The sequence below is a fragment of the Eptatretus burgeri genome, chromosome 8 (genome assembly GCF_056783735.1).
Source record: "Eptatretus burgeri isolate ZD-2024b chromosome 8, Ebu_testis_v1, whole genome shotgun sequence".
Taxonomy (NCBI): Eukaryota; Metazoa; Chordata; class Myxini; order Myxiniformes; family Myxinidae; genus Eptatretus; species Eptatretus burgeri.
The window spans coordinates 24433719-24461643 of NC_140968.1; the positions used below are offsets into that span (position 1 = coordinate 24433719).

The window sequence follows — 27925 nt, forward strand, 5'->3', positions numbered from 1 at the left end:
AGGATAGGTTAGCCGAACAAGGACGATAAAGGGGGTTAGGGGACGATTTATAGTGGGGAAGTAAAAATAAAAACAACAGAAAAAAAATAAGTTGGGGCTAAATTGGGGTTTGACAAATTAAGGGAGTGGGTATGTACAGTGACAGGCAAAGGCGATAGGTGGGAGGGAGACAGGAAGGTAGGTCCGAGCCCGCCTTCCAAGTGGCCAGCACCACCGCACTCCCTCCACCAACCTCCACTGAACGGCAAAGGCTAGCCAACTCCATCGGCTGGCCGTGTTTTTCTTCGAGGCGGAGGCCGGCCAACTTCATCGGCAGCTGTTGTTTTGCTGCAAGGCCTGTGCCATCGGCTGGCCGTGTTTTGCTTCAAGGCCTGTGCCGGCCACTTCATCTGCAGCTGTGGTACTTCAAGGCCTGTGCCGGCCAGTTCATCTGCCGGCTGTGTTTGCCTGCAGCGGCCTTCTTCCGCGGGCTGTGTTTGCCTGCTCACCTTTGCCATGCCATGCCCACTGCCCATGTTCACCAGCCCCGTTCAATTTTTGCTTTGCCCCCCCCCCCTGTTCATTTCCATGTGCGCCAGGATCAGAAAGCAACAGGTTGCAAGCTGCGAGAACTGCCCTGTTGGCAGCTACAACACGGGCCTGCAGTGGCAGCCCGTGCACCGTGTTTTGCGTCCATCCATTCATCCATTCATTCGTTGTGCTCATTGCGTGTGCCACTTGAGCTGGCACGGAGACTGCGTTGTGCAGCCCATGCACCGTTGTGGTTCACTGCGTTCAGTTCAAAAGGGAAGGCCTTGGACTGCGTGTGAGCAGCCAGCCACGTTCCCTGTCACCTGCATTGTTTTGAGCCAGAGACTGCATGTGGGCAGCCTGGCTCCCTGCTAACTGCTTTCTTTTTGCAGAGTTCGATGATCCTGGGCCATGGTTTAGTGTAAAATTTGTAAGTTAAGGTAAGATGTACTGTAAATATGAGTGCGCCCCCGGCATGTCTGTCTTGCGCCGGCAATTTTATTTAAGTCGTCCGTGTGAGTGAGTTTGTTTTGATAGTTACGCAGCCCTTAGGTTATTTATTTTGGGGACACGAATACCATGAATGTCGCACTCAGGGATCCGTAGGTAAAATGTACTAGGGGAAAACTACACATGATGGCACACGAAAATTTGACGACTCGGGACGAGTCTGTAAAAAGGGAAGGGGGTAGTGTTGTGGTTACCAAATTCGCAAACCACCATTCAGGTCCCTTAGGTGAGGTATCTCGGTAAGTGCATGTGTAGTTAGGCCCGAACCCGTTGTCTAGTGGGAATACATGTCATTTATGCGAGCTGCGACTCTTCAGGATAGCCGTTTTTCTTTTACTATCTTTATTTTGGACCAACCGCCATGATTACCATCACAACCACAACATCAACCACCGACCACAACCACCGCTTCACCACAACCGCCACGACCTTCACGTCACACCTCGCAACCGTAGCATCGCCACCGTTCTTGCCCCGCTGTGGGTACCGGTGTTGGACTCGTGCAGGGCGCACGTTGAACAGCGTGTACAAAATCACGGATTTTGTGCTTCAAAAACGGATCAAAAACGACACACGCCCACTTTTTGCCGTCCAATCGGTGAGCGAGGGGCGATTTGGCCCCGCCTCCAGAACGATCGATATATGCAAATTTGTGGATCAAAAAGCCTTCACGCCCACTTTTTCTCGGGCCAATGGGGAGCGAGGTGAAAGGTCAAAGGGAGGGGGTCAAAGGCGAAGCTACGGGGGGATAAAAGGACCGTGTTCGTCAGTCAGAAAAAGGAGAACGAGAACGAAAAAGGAGAACGAGAACGAGAAGGAGAACGAGAACGAGAAGGAGTCGGAACGAAAAGGAGAAGGAGAACGAGAAGGAGTCAGAAAGAAGGAGAACGAGAACGAGAAGGAGTCGGAACGGAGGGGACGAGTGTGGAAGTCTGGAGCCCGAAGCCTGCAGTGGCTGGAGAAGCTGAAGAGAGTCGGACGAGGGGGTGCTCGCGTCGGTGCCGGGAGCTGCACGCCCGAGGGAGGCCGGCAGCGCGACCTGGCCGAGGTGGAGACGCACCCCAGGGATAATAAAGATCCTCTATACCCCGAGCATCAGCAACCCCCTCCTGTTTCCCCCCGCGCTGAGATAGTGCGACCAAGGGGGCCCCTTTTCCCACCCCCTGCCTGACACTGTCCGCGAGGCCCGCGGAGAGAGGCGCCATCGTCGCTCCGCGTCTCATCACCAGACGGGTAGGCGCGACCCGGTCTCGGCCTCAGGCCCGCCTCATTCTTGAGGGTATTTCTTTTCCTTGGTTTTGGGTATGTGTTGTCGGCGCCGTCTGTGAAGTAGAATTGTATAAGTGTTGCCGTGTGCTCGGTAGTCGGTATTAGCTCTGCATTGTTTTCGCTTTTACATTTGCTTTTTGTGTAAATGGAATTGTGTTTTCTTTTTTTTTGTGTGCTTTTGGTGGAATTGTATTTGTGTGCTTCCCGTGTGCCGCGAATAAATGTGCTTTATTGTTGAACTGTTCTCCCGCTTCGCTTCGTCTTTTCCTCTATTGAATCCCCATCTTGCTTCACGTAAAGGGTTGGTAGTGGGCTGAATACGCCCGATAATTAATCAAACCATCGAGGTCGACGCTAACACCGCTCGGTTATCCCGATAGTACGGAACGGGTCGCTTAAGTGGCCCGTGTCCGAAGTCGACCTGCGGCGAGGTGCGATCGCCCGGTCTACCCTCCGCGTGGGTACTTAGGTAGGTCGAATTTGGCGAGCAACCCTATCCCACGCGGGGGCTGATTGGCTCGATCGCGGTGAGACCGAAAGGTCCACCCGTGACTGGTTCCCGGCGTTAGTCCGAGAGGGTCACGACTGGATTGTCCGTCCGGTGGGCGACGTGCCGCGATTCGAGTTACGTGGCCGTTCGCACGCCGGCGGGCGCGAAATCCGCAACAATATATATATATATATATATATATATATATATATATATATATATATATATATATATATATATATATATATATATATATATATATATATATATATATATATATATATATATATATATATATATATATAGAGCCTGGTGTTGGCGTAGTGGTTCGGGTTGCGGCTTGGGATCCAAAAGCTCCTGAGTTCAAGCCCTGTTGGCCGCTTGAATTAATACACACCAGGAGGTTGACTCAGCCTGTCATCCTTCCGAGGTCGGCGAAGTGAATTCCAGTGGACTGGGCCCGGTGTATGCCCCGGTTAAAAGAGGTGTACCATATCCCTGTGTCGTAAGAGGCGACCAGGGTTGCGTCAGGAAGGGCATCCAGCTTAAAACCTGTGCGGATCATACTGATGATCCGCTGTGGCGACCCCTAACGGGAGCATCCGAAAGAAGAAGATATATATATATATATATATATATATATATATATATATATATATATATATATATATATATATATATATATATATATATATATATATATATATATATATATATTGTTACGGTGGTGGAAATTCATAGAACACCAATCAGGTTCCCCAGAGATCAGTTATTTCGATAAGTAAGTGTTTCAGGATAGGAATCCCCACCGATGTGTAAAGGGCTGTGAATCTTTGAGTTAGCCATTATTCTTTTTTTATCTTTTATTTTAAACAAACACATCATCTCCTCAACAACTCAACAACCACGTCATCTCCACAACACATCGACAAACACCATAACATCCTCCTCAGCGGCAAGGTGCCGTCGGTGCAAACTCGCGGCTCGACAGAAGGAACCACATTCCAGCTTCCGTGTGCAGTCAGCCGTTTCACCGCTGATTAGCATAAACGGATCAAAACGGGCTCTGCCATGGAAAAAGCCAGCCAATCAGAGCTGAAAGGGGCGGAGCCAGCCTGGGGGGAAGGTTCAAAGGTGAAAGGGGGAAGGCGCCGATTTTGTGTGGCGAAGCCGACAGCGGCTTCTCCCCTCGGGGCTATAAAAAGCCACGTTGGGACGCCGACAGGGCAGTTGGTGGTGAAGCTGGCGAGCAGTTGGTGGTGAAGCTGGCGAGCAGAGGTGGTTGTTCGTCATGGTACATGGGTCGTTCACCGATGGAGCTTGGAGTCGGCGGAGCTGGCGGCAGTATCGGAGCGTGGGGGTCCGGGCAGACAGCCCTGATACGGTCGGGTGACGCCGAGGAGTGAACGGGGTCTCGAGGAGCATCAACTCTGAAAAAGCAAGGGACCCGTTCACTCTTCTGAAGCGTCGCTGGCCAGGCTCGCCAAAAAAGGGGCTGCGACGAAGCCGGGCCACTGAGGCTGACCAAGCAGCCGTACAAGCTGCTCGTCAAGCCGCCCAAGTGACTGGCGCATTCGCGACACACCGGACACCAGGGGTCGCCGATCCGAAGACCATAGAGTCGCCACCAGGGCGGCGAGGTAACCTGCCCGGCCTCTCGGAGCCTTTCAGTCATCCCGGCTCTGAGGAATATTAAAGGCTTACGAGCCCGTGTCTTTTCTTTCTTGGGTTTTTGTATGAAAGTCTGTTGCGCCTTGTCTCGAAGTAAAATTGTGAGCAAGTACGTGCTTGTACATTCCAAATAGAACTCGGCTGTAGGCTTTTGCTCGTGTCTTGTCCCCATCCCCTCATTCATTGACTGCATGCCTACTGTGAAAATAAATGCCCCCATTGTTGAACGTGAACCTGCTCGTTGCGTCCCTTTCCTGTATTGACTGCCATGGCACGTATCGGGAATTTACTGGCTATTAAGGCCAATAAAAGTGATCATTTGGTCCAACGGGATTTGGCGATTTAAAACCGCTCGACTTTGCACACGAAACGAGCATGCTTAAGCGGCTCGTTTTCGTACAAGTCCCGTCGAGGGATAAACTCCAGACTCTCTGGAAAATCCTCTATTTCTCTTTGCCGACGACTCCACCCTCTGCCGTACCATCTGTCATCCCTCAGACCGGCAAGCAGCAGCTTCTTCACTCACTGCAGATCTGGATAAAATCACAAACTGGTCCAACACGTGGAACATGTCTTTCAATCCAGACAAATCTCACACTCTCACTATGTCTCTTCGAAAGGACCGTTTACAAAACCCCCCCATCCACTTTCTCAACAATCCTCTGGAAGAAGTCTTTTCTTTCAAGCTTCTAGGTCTCACTATCTGCCATGACCTTTCCTGGGAAAGTCACATTTCCAACCTCGCCTCAAAAGCCAGTCGCCGACTGGGAATCCTCCGTCGTGCTAAGTCCTTCCTCGGCCCTCTTGAGCTCCTGACCACTTACAAAGCTTTTGTCCGTAGCCTGATGGAGTACTGCTCTCCCCTCTGGGCTGGTGCTCCTGCCTCCCACCTTTCTCGGCTTCACGCTGTCGAAACCAGGGCATTTAAGATCATCGGCATCTCCCGCAATGAAGCTGAGTCTTTGGGCCTCTCACTCAATCACCGCAGGTTGGTCGATGGTCTTTCTGTCTTCTACCGACTCCTCTCCAGCCTTGCCCCCCTGCTCTCTCTGCGATTTGTCCCCACCACATTTCCACAGGGCGCTCAAGGTCCGCCAACAACCCCCTTCTGGTAAAACTACCAAAATCACGAATCACTGCTCATCTTCACTCTTTCATTCCTCTTTTTCCTGCCTTTGGAATAAACTTCCTCACTCTATTCTTTCCCATTCTTCCCTCCAGGCTTTCAAAACAGCTGTTCACCACCACCTCTTATCTTCCCCCATCCAAATCCTCGATCTTTTCTACCCCCGATAATCCACCCAAGCCCACTTCCTTCATTTCTCCTGCTTTCCTTCCTGAAAGTCCCTGAAATGTCCATCTTCTCTTCGCCATGTTCCCCGTCCCATCCCCATCCCTCTCCCTTCCACAGTTCACCTAATGTGTCTGTTCCCCACTGTTTTGTCCCTTCCACTCCCGCCCCTCTTGTCTCATGCCTCCTTGCTGTGAGTTGTGTGTTAGCTCTCATACGAGCCTCGACCAAGGTATACAAAAAAAAAAAAAAAAAAACTCCCGCTATTTCTGTCCGCGCGAATAATTAGGTACATCGATAATTCGGCAATCCATCCTGTAGTGCGTGGACAGAATAATTGGCTAGTTTATGATGCGTTAAGGCATCTGTGACTGGATTTCGGGGTTGGTCCGGAAAGTCACGACTGGATTGCGGCCTTCGGTGGGTGTGCGACCACGATTTGGCTAGAACGGTCGTCCGCACGCCGAATTCCCGTAAATACACACACATATATATATATATATATATATATATATATATATATATATATATATATATATATATATATATATATATATATATATATCCCAATCCCATTGGGACCATACTCTGTACAGCGCGTTGGTGCTGCCGAAGCAGTCTGCTTGGCTATTGGGTACAATCCTGGACGGGTCGAGATATATATATATATATATATATATATATATATATATATATATATATATATATATATATATATATATATATATATATATATATATATATATATATATATATAGTATAGTACCAGTGTACTGGGCCGGTGTATACCCTGGTTAAAAATAGGTGTACCATATCCCTGTGTTGTAAGAGGCGACCAGGGTTGCGTCAGGAAGGGCATCCGGCGTAAAACATGTGCCAAATCACTATGCGGATCATACGGATGATCCGCTGTGGCGACCCCTAACGGGAGCAGCCGAAAGAAGAAGAAGATATATATATATATATATATATATATATATATATATATATATATATATATATATATATATACATATAATATACATATATTCCATGTTTGGCCCCATCTAATCTGGTTCGATTTTACTGATAATTTTGATTTATTTGTTGATTTGGCTACTTGAGGGTGCTGTCCTGATGATGTGGATGCTGTCCAATCTACAAATGACGTTTTGGTACCTGAATTGGACTGATTACCTGATATAGGGAATGCCTTATAACTTCTGAACTAATGGACATAATAGGATTAATTTGGTGTCTAAAATGTAGGTTTTTGGGTTCAGGGAATCGATTGGAACAAAAATCTTGCAGATTGGAACACTCCTCATTTGCATAAATCCAGGATGGTCACCCGCAAACCCCCTGATACAGAAGATTTATTGTAACTATCAACTTGGTAGAAATGGAAAGACGATTTGTGTGTCCCAATATATAATTTTTGGGAATGGGGAATTATCTTCTGCAATACTTTTTTTGCTGGTGGAGTATCCCTCATAAGTATAAATCCAATATGGCTGCTGTACGATACACTCGATGATTAGCTGATATGGGTAATCTCTTGTAACTTTTTAAGTAAAGGACATAGAAAGACGGTTTTAGTATCTACTCATAGGTTTTCAGGTGTGGGGTATTAATTGACGATAAGATCGTGTTTTTCGAGGCATTCTTTGTTGTGATAAATTCATGCTTATTTCCCCTTAGCTTACCCAAATCGTGTCTCAGTTCCATGACTTGTGTGCACTCTCACCAGAATCTTCAAGGATCCATCATAATCAGATGCAAAGCAACAATGCTTGAGGCATGACACAGAATGCGCTCGAAAAAAAAAAAAAAATCAAGGACTCTTTTTGCACACTGTGATGATAACCCATTCCTCAATGCTGCTCCTCTCAAGAACATTGTCTCATCCATGATTTTCGTTGATAGTAAGAGAGACATTCTTGACAGTGATATGATTGGGCAAAGTCTATTCAAGGAATTTGGCAATCAATGGCTTCTTTCAAACTCTTCCAATCCCACTCCACTTTCAGCCATATCTGTTTGGAACTCTATGAAGAAACGGAAGCTGAAAATGCTCAGTACATGGTCGAAAACCCATGTAGCAGTTGGAGAAAAAGTTATCAACTTGCGGGAGGAGAGATGGCTTTTTGCAAGGTTTCTGAAAATTCAGCAATCCAGCCAGAACTTCTGCCAAAGTTTAACAAAACCATCAGAAAATATGAGATGGCGGTGACACCTCGCTCAATGTTTGCAGGAGATGGTTCTTTACTCATCCCGACTGACAAGAGTTCCATCATGAAGGTCATTACAGAAATGCCCATGCAGTGATGAACGACAAGGTGGTGGAGTTGATGGATATTGACATGATCGAACCAGAACAATTACTCATCATTGACGGGTAGGCCATTGTGCAAGGATTAATGAAAACATCATCGATGAAGACCATCAGGAATGACTCGGCTGTTTTCGTCAAATGCATCCAACGCATACTGAAAGGTTATAGTGAGGGACAGTTATCTTTGACAAGTACATGGATGACTCGTTGAAGGCTAAGACTTGGGCAAAACGAACTGCAAAGGTAATTCTGCCCACCGAGTTTGAAGTCAGTGACACCACGGATATCGCCAAGGTGACACTGAAAGGGTTTCTGGCTCACACCAAAACCAAATCAAGGCTTACAGAGAACCTGGGTAAGAAGCTCCTACTCACTTTCAAAGATTCTGACATGGGATTCTGTGTTGCCTATGGAAGCAACTGTTACACCAATCACCCTGGCATTATTGCAGATGTGATGAGACTGCCTCCTCAAGAGAATGCTGACACACAGATACCATTGCTTGTCCTTGACATCTCTCAGCCATCACCTCGATATATCGATGTTTTGTCCACAGATTCTGATGTTGTTCTTCTTGTTATGGAGGTGGCTGCTACAACACTCGCACTGCGTGAAAGGAAGTTGAACGTGATTACACCAAAAGGCAAGATTTACCATACAACTGACATTCATGAAAGGGTGTAAGTACTGGGAAAGGAAAAAAAAAACTCATGGACTACTCGGGTTGCACAACTTCACAGGAGCTGATTGGGGGAGGCAAGTTCATGGGAATCTCTACGAAGTCTTGGGTGAATGTATATATATCTCTCTTCCAGATGGCCACCCTGTTCTACAGTGGTTCCAGAACCTTTGGTGAAACCGACATGTACATAGATGATGAAACGATTGGGCATATCAAGCGATTTGTCACCCAGATCCACTCTCAGAACACAAAATTAAGAGCATGGCAGAACTCAGATAGGAGCTCTTCTGCATCAGGAATGCCGAGGGGGGTGGGGGGGGGGACTGCCACCCACTCGTGGACTGCTGGGTCCTCACATACAGAGTCAATTATATCTGTAGGAGAGACAAGAGTCAATCATATCTGGAGGAGAGACAAGAGTCATCATAAACCCAACCCAACCCTACCTGCAATCAAATCAAATGTCTGGTTGCTAGTTGAAAATCAATTCATGCTAGTAGGATTGAACAACAAACCGGCCCCTTTAGCAGTTCGAGAGCTGATAAAGTGTGGGTGTAAGGGCAGCTGTGAAGGCAAAAATAACTGCTCCTGCATGGAAAATGTATTAGTTTGTACACTTCTTTGTAAATGTACCAATTTATCAAATGTGCTGGATTACCAAGTTGTTGATGATGACGTTTAAGATTGTACATACATTGGTGGTTCAATATGTTTTTTCAGATTTGATTGTTGGTTCACATGATGATGAGGTTTGATCATTTATGGCATTAGAAGATGATCAGTTGATATGTTGGATGATGAATGGTGGATGATACCACATATATATATATATATATATATATATATATATATATATATATATATATATATATATATATATATATATATATATATATATATATATATATATATATATATATATATATATATATATATATATATATATATATATATATATATATATATATATATATATATATATATATATATATATATATATATATATAGTGATGAACATGTTTTCCCTCAATGTCTGATGGTCTCGCTCAAATTTATCATGTTCTTATGTTAGCTATAATTGGATTTATGACAATATAGAATGCTCCAATCAACACAATTGTATCTTTAATCAATTCCCCAATACCTGGAAACCTATGATTTGATACAAAAACCATATTTCTATGTCATCTACTTCAAAAGTTATGAGATTACCCATATTGGCTATTCATCGGGTGTGTCGTACAGCAGCCATATTGTATTTATACTAACTAGTGCGGGCTCGTAGGTGCGGGCCTGTAGGTGCGTGCTAGTATGTGCAGCTTCGTTCCTTCGCTCTTGTAAACGACGACTGGATTGGGGCATTTTTTCAATTAGATCGGACCAACCGTATCATAAATGGCCATAACTTGGGAAACACCTGGGAAACATACTCAGGTCCCCAGCGTCAATTGTAACGTCATATCAAATGAAGAAGAAGAATTGTGACGCCCCCTCTCTCTCCCTCTCTCTCTCACCCCCCACTCTCTCCCCCCTCCTCTCTCGCCCCCACTCTCACCCCCTCCTCTCTCGCACCCTCCTCTCTCCCCCTCTCTTGAATTGTGACGCCCCCTCTCTCCCCCTCTCTTGAATTGTGACGCCCCCTCTCTCTCGCCCCCCCTTCTCTCGCCCCTCTCTCTGTAAATGTATTCACAAATGTCTCCCAAGCACAACAATTAATTCAAACCTTGGGAAAAAACAGCTTTCAAACCTTGGGAAACAGCTGAAACGGATGAAGAACGATATCAAACCTTGAAAAGGCACATACTCAGGTCCCCAGCGTCGATTGTGACATCATACCAAACGAAGAAGAAGAATTGTGACATCAATCGTGCAAAAAAAAAATAAAATTAAACATTAATTGTGATGTCATTCGTGATGTCATAGCACCGTGTCTTGTCATTGGTTGACAGATAAATGGCCGTAACTTGGGAACCGCTTATCCGATTAATATCAAACCTTGAAAAGGCACATCTGCGAGTTCCCAGCAATATTCCTGGCAAGTTTCAACCAGATCGGACCGTCAATCGTGCAATAAATAAATAAATAAACATTAATTGTGACGTCAATCGTGACGTCATAGCACCGTGTCTTGTCATTGGTCGACAGATAAATGGCCGTAACTTGGGAACCGCTCGTCCGATTGATATCAAACCATGAAAAGGCACATCTGCGGGTTCCCAGCAATATTCCTGGCAAGTTTCAACCAGATCGGACCGGTGGTCGTCGAGAAACGGCGGTCGCAGACAAACGGACAGACAGACAGACAGACAGACAGACAGACAGACAGACACACAGAGATTGCTGAAATTATAGATAGACTAGTACGTGCCCGTAAAAAAATAAATAAATAAATAAATATTCAAACCGCGAGCAACAAACAACAACCACACAGGCCGTTTCTTCGCTCTCGCGTGCCCGTACGTGCGTGGCCCGGAAGTTGGCATATTATTCGCAATTTAGTTTTAATACCCAATTATTCAATTAGCGCCAACGTATTTTACCTTTTGCAATGTCGTGGCAAGGAAAAACAAAAAGAGAAGAGAAGAGAGGGGAAAAAAAATTTGCTTCCTGGTTCGGAGCATACCAGCACTCTGATGTTACCGAAATTTATGCACCGTCTAATATGAAAACGATCATAACTTGGGGCATTGTGTTTATCTATAAATGCGCATAAGAAATCGAGAAATTATTAGAATACACGAAGTCATAACTATCCAGAAGTTCGTACGTTGTAACCCGTAATGGGGAACGCGGCTGAGCTTCCCTTCCCCATCGGCCACGCCCACGCAACAACGTGTCTTGTCATTGGTTTGGTAAATAAATGGCCATAACTTGGGAAGCAATTGTCCGATTAATATCAAACCTTGAAAAGGCACATCCTCAGGTCCCCAGCAATATACACGGCAAGTTTCAATTAGATCGGACCAGTGGTTGTCGAGAAACAGCGGTCACACACACACACACACACACACACACACACACACACACACACACACACACACACACACACACACACACACACACACACACACACACACACACACACACACACACACACACACACACACACACACACACACACACACACACACACACACACTGCTGGAATTATAGATAGATGAGGGATGCTCCAACAGCAAAAAGTATTGCATAATTGAATTTTCCACACCTGGAAACTGATCATGAGACACAAATCATCGTTCCATTTCTACCAAGTTACAAGTTACAAGACATCTCCTGCAGCAGGAGGTTTGCAGGCAGCTATCTTGGGTTTATGCAATTGAGGAGTGTTCCAATCGGCAAGATTTTTGTTCCAATCGATTCTCCAGCCCCAAAAAACCCAAAAGAAAACCTACATTTCGACACAAAATTCATCCTTTCATGTCCATTAGTTCAGAAGTTATAGGGCATTCCCTATATTGGGTAATCAGTTAATTTACATTAAATGCCTAATTTAGGTATCAAAACATCATTTGTAAATTGGACAGCATCCAATTCCATCTATCTACACACCCTCAAGTACCCAAATGAACAGAGAAATAAAAATTATCAGCAAAATCGAGCCAGAGGCCCTATTTCTTCACCATTGAGAGATTAGTGAGGTTTTGGAGGAAAGAATCACTGAATATTAAAAAAATTCTCGCATTCATCATGCTTCACATGAATTCTCGCATTTTTGAGACATCATGCAACTTCATCAAAATAGAATCAATGCATCCTTGTCACACACCCAACCTGCCCACCAAATTTCATCTGAATCCATCCACAATTTTTTAAGATATCCTGCATATAGACAGACAAACGAGAAAAATGTCATGCATAGCACGATACTTGTGAAATCCATAAAACAAATTTGACCTTACAAATAATTGGTGGTTGAATTAAATGACCAAATGTGCAACTCCTCTTCAAATTTTAAGTCAATCAGATGAAAATTGACAATTTCAGAAATTCCACCAAAGTTGTTGACCTTTGGCCTATGTTAACATTTTGACCTCAAAAACAATAGGCTTCTTGCTTATGATAAACTCTCCATTGTGGTGAAGTTTTGTGAAGATCGGTTTAAAATTGTGACCTGTTGGTGATTGGCATAAAAACAAACAAACACACAGAATAACGCACAAGACCAAAATCTTCGATTTTCGCAAGTAATGAAAAACCACTCTTCGAGTGACACTTGGCAAAAGGGAACAGCACTCAATAGAGTGCGTACCTCCACCAGCCTGAACAGTTTCCATTTTGTGTCCCACTGATAGGTCAGATCTGAATCCAGACCTGAACCAAAATCGAATCGGTTTGTTCACGTCACCTAACCAACTCGTCACCTAGTTTTGTCACAACTCGTCCACAACTTTTTGAGATATTGTGCCATACATAGTTTTTGGCTCCACCTCTCAATGGTGAAGAATCACTTCAAAAAAATTATCGTATCTGGATCCGGATTCAGATCACCTAAGTTGAATCAATTCGTCCTTGTCACACACCCAATCTGTCCACCAAGTTTCATCCGAATCTATCAACAACTTTTTGAGACATCATGCAATATCATTTTTAGCCCCATTTATCACCTAAAATTAAATAACTCTCAGATCCAGATCTTCACTAAGATTGAATCAGTTCTTCCTAGTGGCACACCCAACCTATCCCCCAAGTTTTGTCCGAATCCATCCATAACCTTTTGAGATATTGAGCTATGTATAGTTTTTGGCCAGATCTCTCAATGGTGAAGAATCACTTAAAATTCTATGTTCGGATATTCACCAAAATGAAGTGTTGCATCGTTGGCCGGTCACCGACATACACAAAAATTTTCAGAATGATTGCTTGAAAACTGTGGCCAAAAATTGTGACAAAGAAAGATAGACAGACATGATTCCATTTCTTGTTTTCCATTTCTTAGTCTATACAGACCAACATACTTGGAGAAATTTTTTCGCCAAGTAACAGACAGACAGACAGACAGAGGTGAAAACAATCTCCATCCACCTTCGCTGGGCAGAGGTAAAAACAGAAAAAAAAGAAAAGGAAAGAAACAAGTGATAAAAACATTATTGAAAATGCAAAAGGATGTAGGAATGTTCCTCCAAAAAGTATGTAAACAAGATAGGGATAGTTTTACAAGAAATGATCATGTGAAACAATCCTTAAATCATTATTTGAAAAAATGATTGGCCCTAAAAAAAAAAGACATGAACAGAAAGAACTGAGACCTACCAGGTCTCAAAATATCCACTGTGTGTATGTGCATGTGTGTTTGTACATACATAGATGGCTCAATATGTTGATCAGATTTGATTGTTGGTTCACACCCACTGTAAACACAGTTCCCAAACCCGTTCCCAAAATTTTGCTCATGTATTCATATTGTCCACCCTTCGCGTTCCCAATGAAACGTATGTGTGGGGTTAATCGTTATCTCCATAATTCGTGTTTCAGAAAGTGGAACGGAGTCCTCCCAGGACCTCAATTCATGGGCGAAGCTATGAAGTTTTTTTGTTCCTGAGGAAATAATCAGGAATATCAGGAAGAGACAAAGGTACTTTTCAGGATTGTCACTGAGCCCGAAGAGAGCCTCCAACTGTAGTTTGTTTGTGGTAATGTTCCCAGGGATAGGTTGTCGGATCTTTGTAAGGTTCTTCTTTATCATTCCTGTTGCTACAATAATCACTGGTACAATTTTGGTGCTTTGGTACAAATAAATATATGTGTGTGTATGTGTGTGTGAGACATGTTGAGTGCATGCACGATATAAACACGCACACACATATACACAACTTTGAGACCTACTGGGTTCTCCATTCTTTCAGTTAGTGTCTTTTCTCAGGACAACTATAATTCAAAGAAAGATGTCGGGATGGCTTCACACGATCATTTCTTGTCAAACCATCCCTACCTTATTTACATACTTTTTGGAGAAACATCACCACATTCTTGAGCATTTAAAAAAAAAGTTTTTAGTGCATGTATATATGTATGTTAGCTGCATGCATCGAGACGTTATTTTAATAATTGGTGTACAATGAAAAAAAAAAAAAAAAGAGTTCCGATTCTCTTTCTAACCACTCTACATTTAACAGCACGTTTGTTTTTCTGCAAATGCAATTCTTTGAAGCTTTGTTCAAATAACTCCCTCTTTGGACATCTTCTGGGATTTCCGTATCATCTGGCATCCGGCCATTCTTACCAAGGTCACAGCTCACTGCCTCCAAGGCCTCTCCACTCAGGCGGTTGTTCTCGTTTCCCCAGGACGCAACACCAGTGCCAACGACGACAACTAATCCCAAACTTTGTCGATTATGCAGTAATTAAACAAAGCAGGATCATATTTGTTTTGTTTGTTAAGAAAAATCCACTTTCTTTTTATACGATTAAACGATTCCATTTTCCTCACAAAACATTAACGGAATTATATACACACATACACATACACATACATCTACATACAATCATTATCAGAAATATTTATTTGAAACAGTATTCCTGTCACCATAAATATAAAAGGCCATAACACCCACTCACTCACTCCCATTTTTGAGCAATGCATGAAAAACATTTGTAATTATTGCCTCCCAATGAGCAATAAAAGCAGCAATCCAAATCAAAACACCATGTACTGTATACTGACAAAGGTACTCGATGACCAGCACCTCCTTACAAGTTAATCAAATTCATCTGGGGAACATTAGCATTTATTGTTACAAAATACGAGGACACACGAAATGCTTCTCAAACAATGCAATCCATTTTTAATTCAGGTTTCATGCTCTCGCTTCGAGGTACTTCGGATCTACACCTCTGGATATATAACTGTGAGATTTTGCTGATCATTGTTCAGCGTCATGCTCTTGCTTGGAATCTTGAAGGAACCGCATCATTATTATCCCCCCTTCCACAAGCATTTTAATGTCCTATCGATATTACCACCTTTATCTGTGGTGTCCATTTGTCAATGCTAGCTCTTTAAAATGAGCTAAGTATTTCTCAAGTCTGATTTTTTCCATATCCATTTAAATCACAACAATGAACAAAAAATTTCATAAATAAGTAATAAAATAAATTTTTTTTAAAAAGACTTGTTCTTACCAACAAGTTTATTCAAGTCGAACAATCAGGAAGACTTCCAGAAAGCAGCGGTACGTCTAGCGAGGCAGTCGGAGGTGTAAAATGCACATCCGTAGGGAGATTCCCTGAAACATTTTACCACCCCTTACCCTCCACCCGCACAAACTATGCCAAGTCACTCCCACAGCGAGTGGTGGAGAAAGTGAAAGTGAAAGTGCAACTGTGAGGATTGACAGATAGAATGATGAGAACGAAGATGGGGTAAAAAGGAACATCCTGCCCAATCTCAAACATCTCTCTGCTAGTCTCTTGCTTACTCCCACCTCCCCACCCCCTCAAACAAGCAGAGATTGCTTTTAGGGTTATAATTAAATGAAACAACAACAAAAAAAAAAATCACCAGATTCTATTCAATCTCATTCTTCCCTCCAGATCTTCAAGACAGCTATTTACGACCATCTCAAGTCATCCCCCATCCAAAATCATGATCTTTTCTACACCCGTTAAAACACCCCTCACTCAAACCCGCTCCCAAAATTTTGCTCATGTATTCATATTGTCCACCGTTAGCGTTCTCCCTTACTCCTCATCGTTACCCGCATCCCTCGTTTGTCCATCTCCGTCTACCTTCTCCCTCCGCCCTGCCGTTGGTGTTTTCCCCTTTCTCCTGGCATTCCCTTTGTTATGTTGTGTCCTGATTTGTTCTGTGACATAACTCTTGCACGAGCCTAGAGCATGATATATATGATAAGAAATTGAACCCAATTACACTATACGCCAGCTCGGTGGTGATTATTAATTAATTAATTTATTTTGAACAAATAGTATCCATTGTGAATGGCAATTCAGGTGAAGGTACACAGTCGTGTTGTAGTGAGGAGGGCAATGCACTGAGATACTGTAGGTTTGGGATTCAAATGCTACTCAAAGTGGTATTAACAATTTATATTCTAAGCTTCTGGAAGTGAAGGTAGTCTCAGAAGAATGACCGAGTCACTACTGGATTGACAGTAAGAAAAACGAACAACCAGCTGACTCTGTCAACAACCTACTCGGAGGTGGTGATCTTATCGCCTCGTCTTATTGGTATACAAGTGATGCAAGACCACCCCCTTGGTGGTCGACTTGGGCCGATGCATTACTTTGCATACATACACACACGAATATAATGTATACATCTTGGCCACGAGTAAACATATAAATGGAAATATTGAAGGAGTCGAGCTATCGATTTGAATACAACCGACAAGCCAGGAAGTTGTTAATAATTCATGCGAAGCCAAATCAGACGTCATTCATGATTAATAGTCCTTATTTTTTTATGTTTTTATCAAACAATAGTGGACACGTCACTGTGAAAGCAGGAACATAAATGAGCAGATCCACTCAAATGCGCACACACAGTAATCAGACAGACCGACACACACCTGCACTAAGGAACTTACCTCGCAGCTGACAGTGAGCCTTCAGTCTCCTTGGCAGGGCTGCCTGGCTGTGGCTCTCCCTGCGACTCTGACAGATGCTGCCCAGCTGGTTGCCTTGGAGAAATAGTCGTTGGGCTCACCGTTGCCAAGGTGACAGTGGGTGGGGATTCCAAGGGAGGTGACTCTACTAAAGATGGTAGTGATGAGAGGCAAAGACAAAGAAAGTCAGCTCATCATAAGATGCTTCAGCAGGCAGAATGAAATAGCACACTCGAGGGAGATTTATCCACAAGACAGTCCATGGAACCGTTACATACAAGTCATCAAATTTTAAATATGTCTGTAGTGATTTCGGCCCAAATAAGAGGCAAATGTTATGTTACATCCATTGCACTGCTGTCATTCCTGATGCTGGCAAGATCAAACGGGATGGAGAAAATTGCTTTAAAAAGAGGAATGAGTTCAAGAGAAACAAGATGCAAACAAAAATGAGAAAAATGGAAAATAAAAAACATTTAGTAAAAGTCTTAGCATTGATGCTGGGCGAACAGGATGGCCTCGATGTGTGCACACTCGCCTCTAAGCTGTCTAGCCTGGGTTTGAATCCCGACCCAGCTATAGGCAGGGCAATTCATCAATGTGTGTGCCATCCTCGAACGGGCGCCCCGTCTACCAGCATTAGTTGGTGGACGTTAAAGATCCCATGGTGTCCTTTGCGAAAAGTAGGCGAGCTATCGCCGACACAATGAACAAATTCCAAATGCCTGCCCCAACTAGTGCTGGGAAGGCAATGGCAAACCACCCACTATAACCCTTGCTCAGGAAGCTGCTTTGGTTGCACTGATGCTCTGCGAAGAGTATGGTACATCAGAGAGAGGGGGGCGAGGGACCATTGATGCTAATGGGAAAGTACATCTCACAGTTGTGTAAATGTGGGAAAACAGATCAACAAATTCCCAAAAGGCATTGTCATCAGCAAAAGGGGGCAGCACTAGAACCTGGGAAGACAAAAGCTACATGTGTTGAGAAAAAGTACGTTCAGTATATGCCTCATGGAATGTTTGAAATTTGAAATTGTTAGCCCAATGGCAAAGTATTAGTACTAAAAGCTACATGAACAAAACTATTTCAATCAACCACTTTCAGCAGTTCAAGAGCTGGATCAATAAGCTCTCCCTGATCTAGCATTTCTCCTCCAGTTCCTCTGTTATATGGGGTCAATGTGTGGGTGCAATCGCAACTGACTATGGGATTCACCCTTCTCCTGCCCTCAAGTTTAATTTTTTTTTATTGCATTTAACTGAGCATTTTAATCTGGGTTAGATTCCAGGACAGACTTAACGACCAGATTGGAGCTTCATGGGAAAGGCGTGGCATCACAAAGTACCCGGTCACTTTGATGGAGGATAAGCTGTGTGTCCCATTTGCTAGCATTACTTGGTGGACCTGAAATATCCCAGGGTGTCTTTTATGAAGAGTAGGTGAGATATCACTGGAATCAATCTGGCTAAGTTCAAATTCCTGTTCCTCTTGGAACAAAGCCTGGAAGACAAAGGAAGCTTGGAAGACAAAGGCAAACAAACCAATGTAATTGCCACGACACCAATTTGGCAGCACTGAACCTACCGTACCTTTGTACAGAGCACCAGAGAGAAACAAGCATTCAAGCAAGTTCACAGCGACTACCCGACTACTTTTGGTTTTCAGTGACCAAGTCACTGTCACTGAACTCTACTCTTTGCCCAAAAAACAAGATATTGGTCATCAGACCGTCCATGTCTTCATAAAAATGTTTCTTGTTAAATCACCATGAACATATGGAAAACAACTCCTCTCTGTTCATTACTCAACTCTATCATACTAAAATATGCAATTTGGTGTCTGTCTGTCCTTTTAGATCATCATCACACATTTCATCGTGACTTATCCAATCTCAATCAAACACAACTGGACTAAGGGTCGGATAAGGGAGGGCGTCATGACTTCATATCCCCCCCTCCCCCCTCTAATAGGGTTTCCACCTTGGAAGAAATCTGTGTTAAGATGTAATCCATGTTCGGACAGCCAATTGTGGCATTTTTCACACGTCACATTGAAAACAAAAGTAACCATGCATCAGTAGAATGCATACCCCCACCAGGCTGAACATTGAATTATTTTTTTTCATGGATACATGGTCAAGGTTCGTGGAAGAGCTTGGAGACAGAAAGGATCAGGACACAACATAACAAAGGGAACATGGGGAGAAAGGTGAAACACCAATAGCAGGGCAGAGGGAGAAGGTAGATGGAGACGGACAAACAAGGGATGCAGGCAACAATGAGAGTTCGGGGAAACCGCAAGGGGTGGACAAGATGGATCAATAAGCAAAATTTTGGGAGCGGTGGTGGGAAGGTTTAACGGATGGAGAAAAGATAATTGTTTCGGATAGGACATGACCTGAGATGGTGGTGAACAGCTGTCTTGAAGACCGGGAGGGGAGTGAGATGGAAGAGAGTGTGGAAGGCGATTCCACAGGCAGGAAGACAGAGGAATAAATGAGTGGAGGTGCACAGTGGTTCTGGATTTAGGCAGTTTTATGAGGAGGGGGTTGTTGGTGGACCACGTGTGTCCTGCAGATACTTGGGGAGGTGGGGGAAACAGAACATGGAGAGAGCAGAGCAGAGGGTCAGGTCAGGACAGGACAAGTATGGAGCATGCGCCGGGGAAGCGTGTCGCTGCATCCACTTTCCGCCAGTACTCCAGAGGCCTCCGTTTGGCCATCCCCCAGGCAAATGCTTGGCCCATCCCCATACACTTGAGATGCCAATCAACCTACTGCAACCACGAGGCACGTGGTTGGCCCATTGGCCTCCTCCACTGATGAGACTACCTCGCTGAGGGAATGTGGTGAGCAGGATCAGCGTCAGGAACATGAGCCACATGTCCATGCAGCTGCAGCTGATGTTCACGGGCTATGCCGGTAACAAATCTCATTTCAGTCTCTCTCTGCAACCGCTCATTCAACACAAAGTCTGACCAGTGATAGCCAAGGATTCTCTGAAGAGACCTGGTAATCAGCCTGGTACAGCTGCCCAAAGTCAGCATTGGAATACCAAGTCCAGCGATGAGCCTGTGGGTGCTGAAACCATGAACCAGCCACCCTAAGTCCACAATTTCTTGTAAAGTCAAGGAACTTAGTGCTATTCTGGTTCACAGTTCCAGACTGATGTGAACCAACACATGTTTCGTAACTATCCTTATCAGTTCCAGTTGATATATTTAAATCCTCCAAGACTAGAAGAGTATCTTGCCTGGGACACTGATCAACCACAGAGTCAAGCATAGCATATAATGCATCCTTCAGAGTGAGATCGCTCCCCTCAGTCAGAGCATACACAGAGGACTGGGAAATGACACCCAAAGAGTGACAAATCCTTCGTCTCATAATACGCTCGCTGATCGGTGTTACTTCAATGATCGTTGGAGTCAGCTTATTGGACACAATTACAGAAACTCCTTGGGCATGGTTACCATCATGCCCAGACCAGACCAATGGTAGGAAGAACCAGCTGCCATAATCTCGCCACTATCCGATCTCCAAACCTCAGAGAGTGCTGCAATACCGATGTTCAAACGCTTGAGCCCAGATGATAAGAGGCAGGTGATCATCCTCTCTTCGGGATAGGACATTTCAGGCACCCAGCTGAAGGGAGCGCCTCAGGTAAACCCAAGGAGACCGCTGTCTGGTGGATGACACCTCAGCACCACCATGACAATACCGCAATCCATCCTGGGAAGGTTACCCCATGTTTTACCTCCTATCAAAGATTGGGGGTCCTGAAGGCTTTGCCCCAATCCCATCATGTGAGCTGCACTGCCAAGGGCAGCTGCACAGGAGATACTCCTACGGAGTGGGCTTTCAGTTTTCTTCGTGTTTTGCGGAGTGAAGGGTTTTACAGTGGCCGAATTGCAAATCCTGTCACCAATCTTCTAATAGTAGTAACCCAACTGCAGGACAACATCCGCAGACACAGTTGGGCACTAGAAATGGATGGTCATTAGCTCACAAGAAGCTCCTCTGTCCTTTGACAGGTTTTGTTTTTAATCCTGCTGCATGTCTATATCATACACCCTCCTTACCAGGAAACCTGGTGGGGGAGACAGTTTAGTCACCAACAACCCGACCATGAAATAGGTCAATATAGGTTTGCATGGTACCTGCAGCAAATCACAGATCTAATCTGGCTTTACCTGACAGAGCAGAGGGTGCAAGACCAAAATGAGGCAGAAGAAGACAGAGACCACCGACCCGCTGGTGATGGCAAAGTGAAAGGCCCATAAGACTCATCTTCATCACAAGAAATTCCAATGATCTTGAAAGCCTTGCTTTCCATAGCATCAAGCTGAGCAAGATGTGAGGCAGAGGAGCCAGCCCAGAGGGGAGAGCAGTACTCAATCAAGCTGCAGATGTTACAGATGAAAGCCATGTCAGTGGATAGGAGCTCAGGTGTGCGAATGGACTTTGCATGATGGAGCATGCCCAGTTGGTGCCTGGCTTTGGAGACCAATTTTGAAATGTGGTTTTGCCAAGAGCGATCATGGCTGAGAGCAAGACCCAAGAGTTTGAGTGACTGAACCTTTACAAGATGGTTGAGACAGTAGATGGAAGGGTTTGCGGAACTGTCCTTTCAGAAAGAGAGAAAAAGAGAGAAAAAGAGAGAAAAAGAGAGAAAAAGAGAGAAAAAGAGAGAAAAAGAGAGAAAAAGAGAGAAAAAGAGAGAAAAAGAGAGAAAAAGAGAGAAAAAGAGAGAAAAAGAGAGAAAAAGAGAGAAAAGTCAGGATTGAAAGACATGTTACAAGTGTTGGACCAGCTCCTGATTCTGTCAAGCACTGCAGAGAGGGAGGAACCAGTCTGCTGATACGAAGAATGAGAAGTGACATGGTAGAGGATGGAGTCATCAGGAGAGATAAGGATTTTCCTGAAAATTGGAAATATTGTTGATGAAGATGAGGAACAGGACATTCTCTCTAAGTTTGAGATTGGGTGATTCGGGAGGGGCTCTGCATCTGTTTGAAGCAGATATGCATCCATTTACAATTAATTGGGTTCAGCATGAGATAGTTTTCTTTGGCACATTTATGGAGGTCACCCACAATGTCCTGCAATCAGGAGGATTCAGTCGATCTTACTTCACTGATGCTTTGGTCACCGACATACTTCCAACTTTGCAGTTCTGAAGAATCCAAGAGAATTGTTAATCATGGCAAGAACCACAAGGAGACCAATCTTTGTGCCTTGTGGAACACCACAGGGTAAGGATTCCCAATTGGGAAAGACACTCCTATACTTTACTCTCGACCACCTGTTAATTAAAACGTTTACGATCCATGGCAGTTCTCTTCTGACTCCGAAATTGAGGAGTACGGTTGCAGCAATTGTATGGGTCTATGGAATTGAAAGCCTCATAAAAATCTGTGCAAAGATTTCCCACCGAATCTAATTTATCAGAACCCTTATAAAATTAATGCAGCATTTCCACTGAGCAATGAGTGGCTGAAGACCCCTTGAAACTTCAATACTGATCATTTTCAATGCTCGGTTAAATATCCGCCTGTATACATTTTGCAAAGAATCCCTCACAAATCTTTGCACACCGAGATGTTGAGGAGACAGGTCTCAACTTAATAACACCAACAGGTTTTTCCTTCGGTTCAAGAACAACATCCGCATTCTTTCAGACTCGAGGAAGTTTCCCTTCTCTCAAGGATATGTTGATGATGTCAGGTCAGGTCAGTATGGGAGCATGCGCCAGAGCAGCGCGTCGCTGCATCCAGTTTCCGCCGGTACTCCAGAGGCCTCCGTCTGGCCATGCCCCAGGCAGATGCCTGGCCCATCCCCATCTCCTTGAGATGCCGATCAACCTGCTGCAACCACTAGGCACGTGGTCGGCCCATTGGCCTCCTCCACTCACGAGACTCCCTCGCTGAGAGAATCTGGTGAGCAGGATCAGCGTCAGGAAAACCAGCCACATGTCCATACAGCCACAACTGACGCTCACGGACTATGCAGGTAACAAATCTCATTTGAGTCTCTCTCAGCAAATTCTCGTTGGACACAAAGTCCGACCAACGATAGCCAAGGATTCTCCGAAGAGACCTGGTACCAAAGGAATTAAGTCTCCATCTCAGATCCTTGGTCAGAGTCCAAGTCTCACATCCATAGAGCAAGACTGGAAGCACCAAGGACCTGAAGACTCGGACTTTTGTCCTTCCGCACAGGTACCGGCAGCGCCACACCCCATTATCCAGTGAATCCATGACTCTCCAGGCCAAACCCAGACGTCTATTGACCTCTGACTCACAGCCAGCAGAGACATGAATATCACTGCCAAGGTAAGTGAATCTCTCCACGACCTCAACATCTGTAACATGATGTTACGGAAGATGTCCGTAACAGGAACACTGAGTTCACATACAAACTCCTTAGCTACTCTGTTGAGTAATGTCAGGATCGACGGCTTTTCTCAGGTTGATTTTGCTCAGCTCACGGTACATTTCCCACACTTCTACCAGAGGTGGTTCTTTAGCAGAAAGATACGTCAGAAATTCCACAGTATCAAGAGGCGGTCGACCTTGAGATACAGAAAAAAATAATTGGAGATTGATAGCGTTAGCCATTTCCTCATCAGTACCTTTGGAAAGTGATGGCACAATGATAGAAAAAGGCACCTGTAACTTATTAGCAAGCAGTTGGACACCACGATGCCACTTTGAATTGTTAATGGCATGGAGATCTCCAAGTGAATTATGAATTCTCATAAAAGTTCACCTTTGCTTGAGCGATCTTCTTGTTTGCCAAAATCCGATAACATCTCCATGGGGGTCATAAAGCCACTCGCAAATACTTCCCGACGATGCTTTATACTTTTATAGTATCCTTCACTTCCAGCCATCATCCGGGATTAAACAGCAATGTGTAGTTTAACCGATTTACGAGGAAATATGTGCAAGTCAATTGTTGTTTGGACAGATTGCATAAAATTTTTGTTTAAAAAAAAAATTAAAATCACTTTAATTGAATATCTGGCTCGATTAAGACCTCTTCCCATGTCTTGGACAATCAGATTTCCAAACTCATCAGCATTCTGGTAGGGTATATGTCTTGTAATTTTCTTGACAACCTGATGAGCTTTCTTCCCTCTGACAACCTTGTTACTTTCTCTCCAGTGGCTCTCCGACAATAGCCAGAGAGACGTTTACCCTCACAAGCACGTCACCAGATGAACCGCTGGAGCAGCAAAGGAACAGCAAACATTAGCAGGAAAATTGGTCATAACCAAGCTTGGAAGGGAGAATTTACCATGGCAGAAATCCAAATCAGAAAGTTCACAGATTGGGTCAGGCCCATGGAGTTGCAGAAGTCTTTTGTTGCAGAGCCATGGTCGGTTGAAGAGGTCCCATCGCCCAGCAAATTGTCATGGTGACAGATGAAATCACCACATACGAGGAAGAGAGTGTTGGGATGGGTGGTTAAAAGTTGGTCCATGTTGGCAGAGAGATGTAAATGGAGTCGTCGCTGTTTGGAGGATGGTACAGCGCACAGAAAAAAAGACAAGAGGTGGTTGTAGAGGGGAAGGCACATCCAAAAGGTACTCCTGCCAGTTTGGAGGAGTAAGAGCAGTATAAGGGCAGTGAGAAATTGAGTTATTGATGTAAACTGCAACTCCACCACTGAGACAGGGTTCTGGCCTGTTGAACCGGAGCAGGCAATTGCTAGGGAGAGTCACAGAGGAATCAGGGACATTCTGTTCTTGCTCGAAATAGTCGTGAAGACTAACGCTGTTTGAAATGTGCAATGATTCACAAAACTTCTTCAAAGGAACTTCATGTTTTAAACATAGATACTGCCACAATCACTTTCTTCCTCTTTTGCATACAAAAAAAAGAAGATGAGGCTCTTTGAAGAGCGAGGCGACTGAGGACAAAACGGCAATATATTGTCAGTCGGGTAATGGGACCCACAGTTGGATTCAACAAGCAGTGGAATGAACTAATAGGAAAATAGTGAGAGAGGAGGTGAGGAAACAAAGTAACCTACAAGTAATAGGGATGAGTGAGGTTGGGTTCATAGAGGTAGAAAAGATTGTGGGTATCGGGATGGAGATGACATGAGATGGTGGTGCACTGGGTGATTCGAAGAACGCATTCATCATGGAGTTGCTCAGGAGAGCATAAAGAGGATGGCAATATGTATATATATATATATATATATATATATATATATATATATATATATATATATATATAAATAAGAATAAAGAGAGTCCACTGACTTATTGGTAATGTGAAAACAACAGGCATTGTGCAATATGCCAATGATCCTCCTCCTTCGTATGCAGGTAGCATCATTGGTACTGAGGGTACAGCTATGCCGCTGATGCAATGCCCCTATTACGAGTACACTGTTACTCATTTTGCCGACCTCGGAAGGATGACAGGCCGAGTCAACCCCACCTGGTGTTAATTCAACAGTGAAAAACAGAGGCTTAAACTCAGGACCCTAAGGTCACAAGTCAGCCACCATAACCGCTAAGCCAAGAACAGGCTTCTATATGGCAATGACGTTCAGAGCTTTAGATTCTCCGGAATCTAGAAGAGACACGTGATGCTGGGACCACAGATCATAGGGGAGAGCAGTACTCTACTGAGCTCTGGACAGACAAAGGCCTTATTGTATTGGCTGAGAGTGTTTCTGATTTTCAAAATAAAGCATGTGATGTTTGTTTTGTAATCAATTCAATTCAATTCAATTTTTCAGTCGTTTCATTTCAGTTCATGTTTTTTTAAGAAATGTAAATGCGTACTCATGATCCGAATCTGTCTGGAGAAGATTTAGACTGCAAAATGTACATTCTCCAGCACATTGAAAAGTCACTGCTAACAAAACACTCCTGGCTTTTTGCAATTTCACCATTGATTAATTCATTTCATGTTACAGAAATAACAATAAATCGGTGTACTGGGGGGGGGGGGGTCTGGAACATACGTGGACTAGCCAGCTTACAGCATGTGGACGAGTACTCTCGAATGTAGCATCTGGTTCATAGTCTTTGGCAAAACATGTGTCTTTACTAAAGTACCAATTACAAATGTCCAATCAAGAGCGAGAGCAGCTTTAATCAAAGCAATAAGGATGACTCGAGTCGAGAAGAAAACAGGAAGTGAACAAGAAAACATGACGCTTCATTAAGTAATTTGCAGTGAGGAGAGAACAACCACGGGGTGATGTAACAGATGTGAAAACACAGTTTGTGACGTCAACCATAATCAGTGCCTTCAGGGGAAAACGACTGTGCCTGTGGTGGAGGTCTAAGGTCGTGACGACATTCAATGAGGAAGAACTGGAACGGCCACCAATCGAGAACCGCAGTTGAAAATTGTTCAAATGTTTGAAGCAGAAGCATTCAAATATATATATATATATATATATATATATATATATATATATATATATATATATATATATTTATATCCTTGATAAATAATAAAAGAGCAAAATGTCTAAGATGGCAATGAGTTTAAAGCCAGTAGAAGTGGATAATTGGGGAAAAAGAAGAAGAAGAAGAAGAAGAAGAAGAAGAAGAAGAAGAAGAAGAATGAGGTAAATAAATATGAAGGGACCTACTCACCTGGTCATTTGGTAAGCAGAGGCCTGGACAAAACTTTACCATTTGAAATACCTTGTATCATCTACGGACACATTTTGTGTATTAAAATAAAAAATAAATAAATAAAAGTGATCCTTGCACAGATCAAATCCACCACCACCACCACAACAATTACATCTCAAAGCATGGAACTAAAAAGTGGTTGGTAGAATGGCCTCAATATTCCCAATGCATCAAAACACTACCACAATAGTGCGAGATCTCCACAAGCCATTACAATGGACCACTGTCCAAAGGGAGTATTATGCAAGGAGGACGTGAATTTTCACAAGTTTGCATCAATATCAGAGAATGAAATCGACGGGACGTTGATCCGGGTATGCTAACCACCGTGGGAAGCAAGGAGCAGCTCACGTTTCGGGCGTTCACCCTTCAATCAACATCCTGTTGATTTCACCCAATGTTCTACCTGCCTGCTGATGCAAACAGACACTAGCCTTGACCAGCAAGACGAGTTCCTCATTGTGCAGAAACACCAGTCTTGTGAGCACTGGCTCAGAAAGACCGTCCTCATGAGAGCAAAATATAACCAGTTGATTTGGAAGTCGAGCAAAAGCCCTTTCTTTCTGTCGTGCAAAGCATGCAAGAGAGCAAGAGTAATGCAAGGAAGTGTGAATCACATTTCCTGGAAAAGAAAGCACAAAACAAAAGTTAAAGATGAGAATAAACAGGAAAGGGGAATTTTTTTTAAGCATCAAGAAGAGAAAACAAATGTATCTTCCTATCCGGTTATTATATCTCATTAACACATAATCACATGAGTAGTGAGTGGATTAACCAGCAATAATTGAACGTATCCATTATGAAACTGCCACTTGGGAGGGAAACAAATCAACCTTTCAGTTGCAAATCAGGTGACAAACATACTTTGCAATACGTGTGCAAACAGACATGCTCCTGCAAATTTTAACTTGGTGACTATTGTGCTTCATGTTTGGAAATGTGTCATTAAT

At 43.8% G+C, this 27925-nt stretch overlaps 1 protein-coding gene across 9 annotated transcripts in view; it reads right to left on the reverse strand.

The window, feature by feature from the left end:
* The window catches only part of LOC147021332 (supervillin-like), a 241248-nt gene that overhangs the window by 118750 nt on the left and 94573 nt on the right, over window positions 1-27925 (reverse strand). For 8 of the 9 annotated variants that reach the window (XM_085891183.1, XM_085891180.1, XM_085891186.1 and 5 more), the window contains one exon: window positions 17284-17449. In XM_085891183.1, the coding sequence (XP_085747309.1) occupies window positions 17284-17449 (166 nt within the window). The remainder of the gene's footprint in view (window positions 1-17283; window positions 17450-27925) is intronic. The other variant, XM_085891184.1, reaches the window with a different exon arrangement.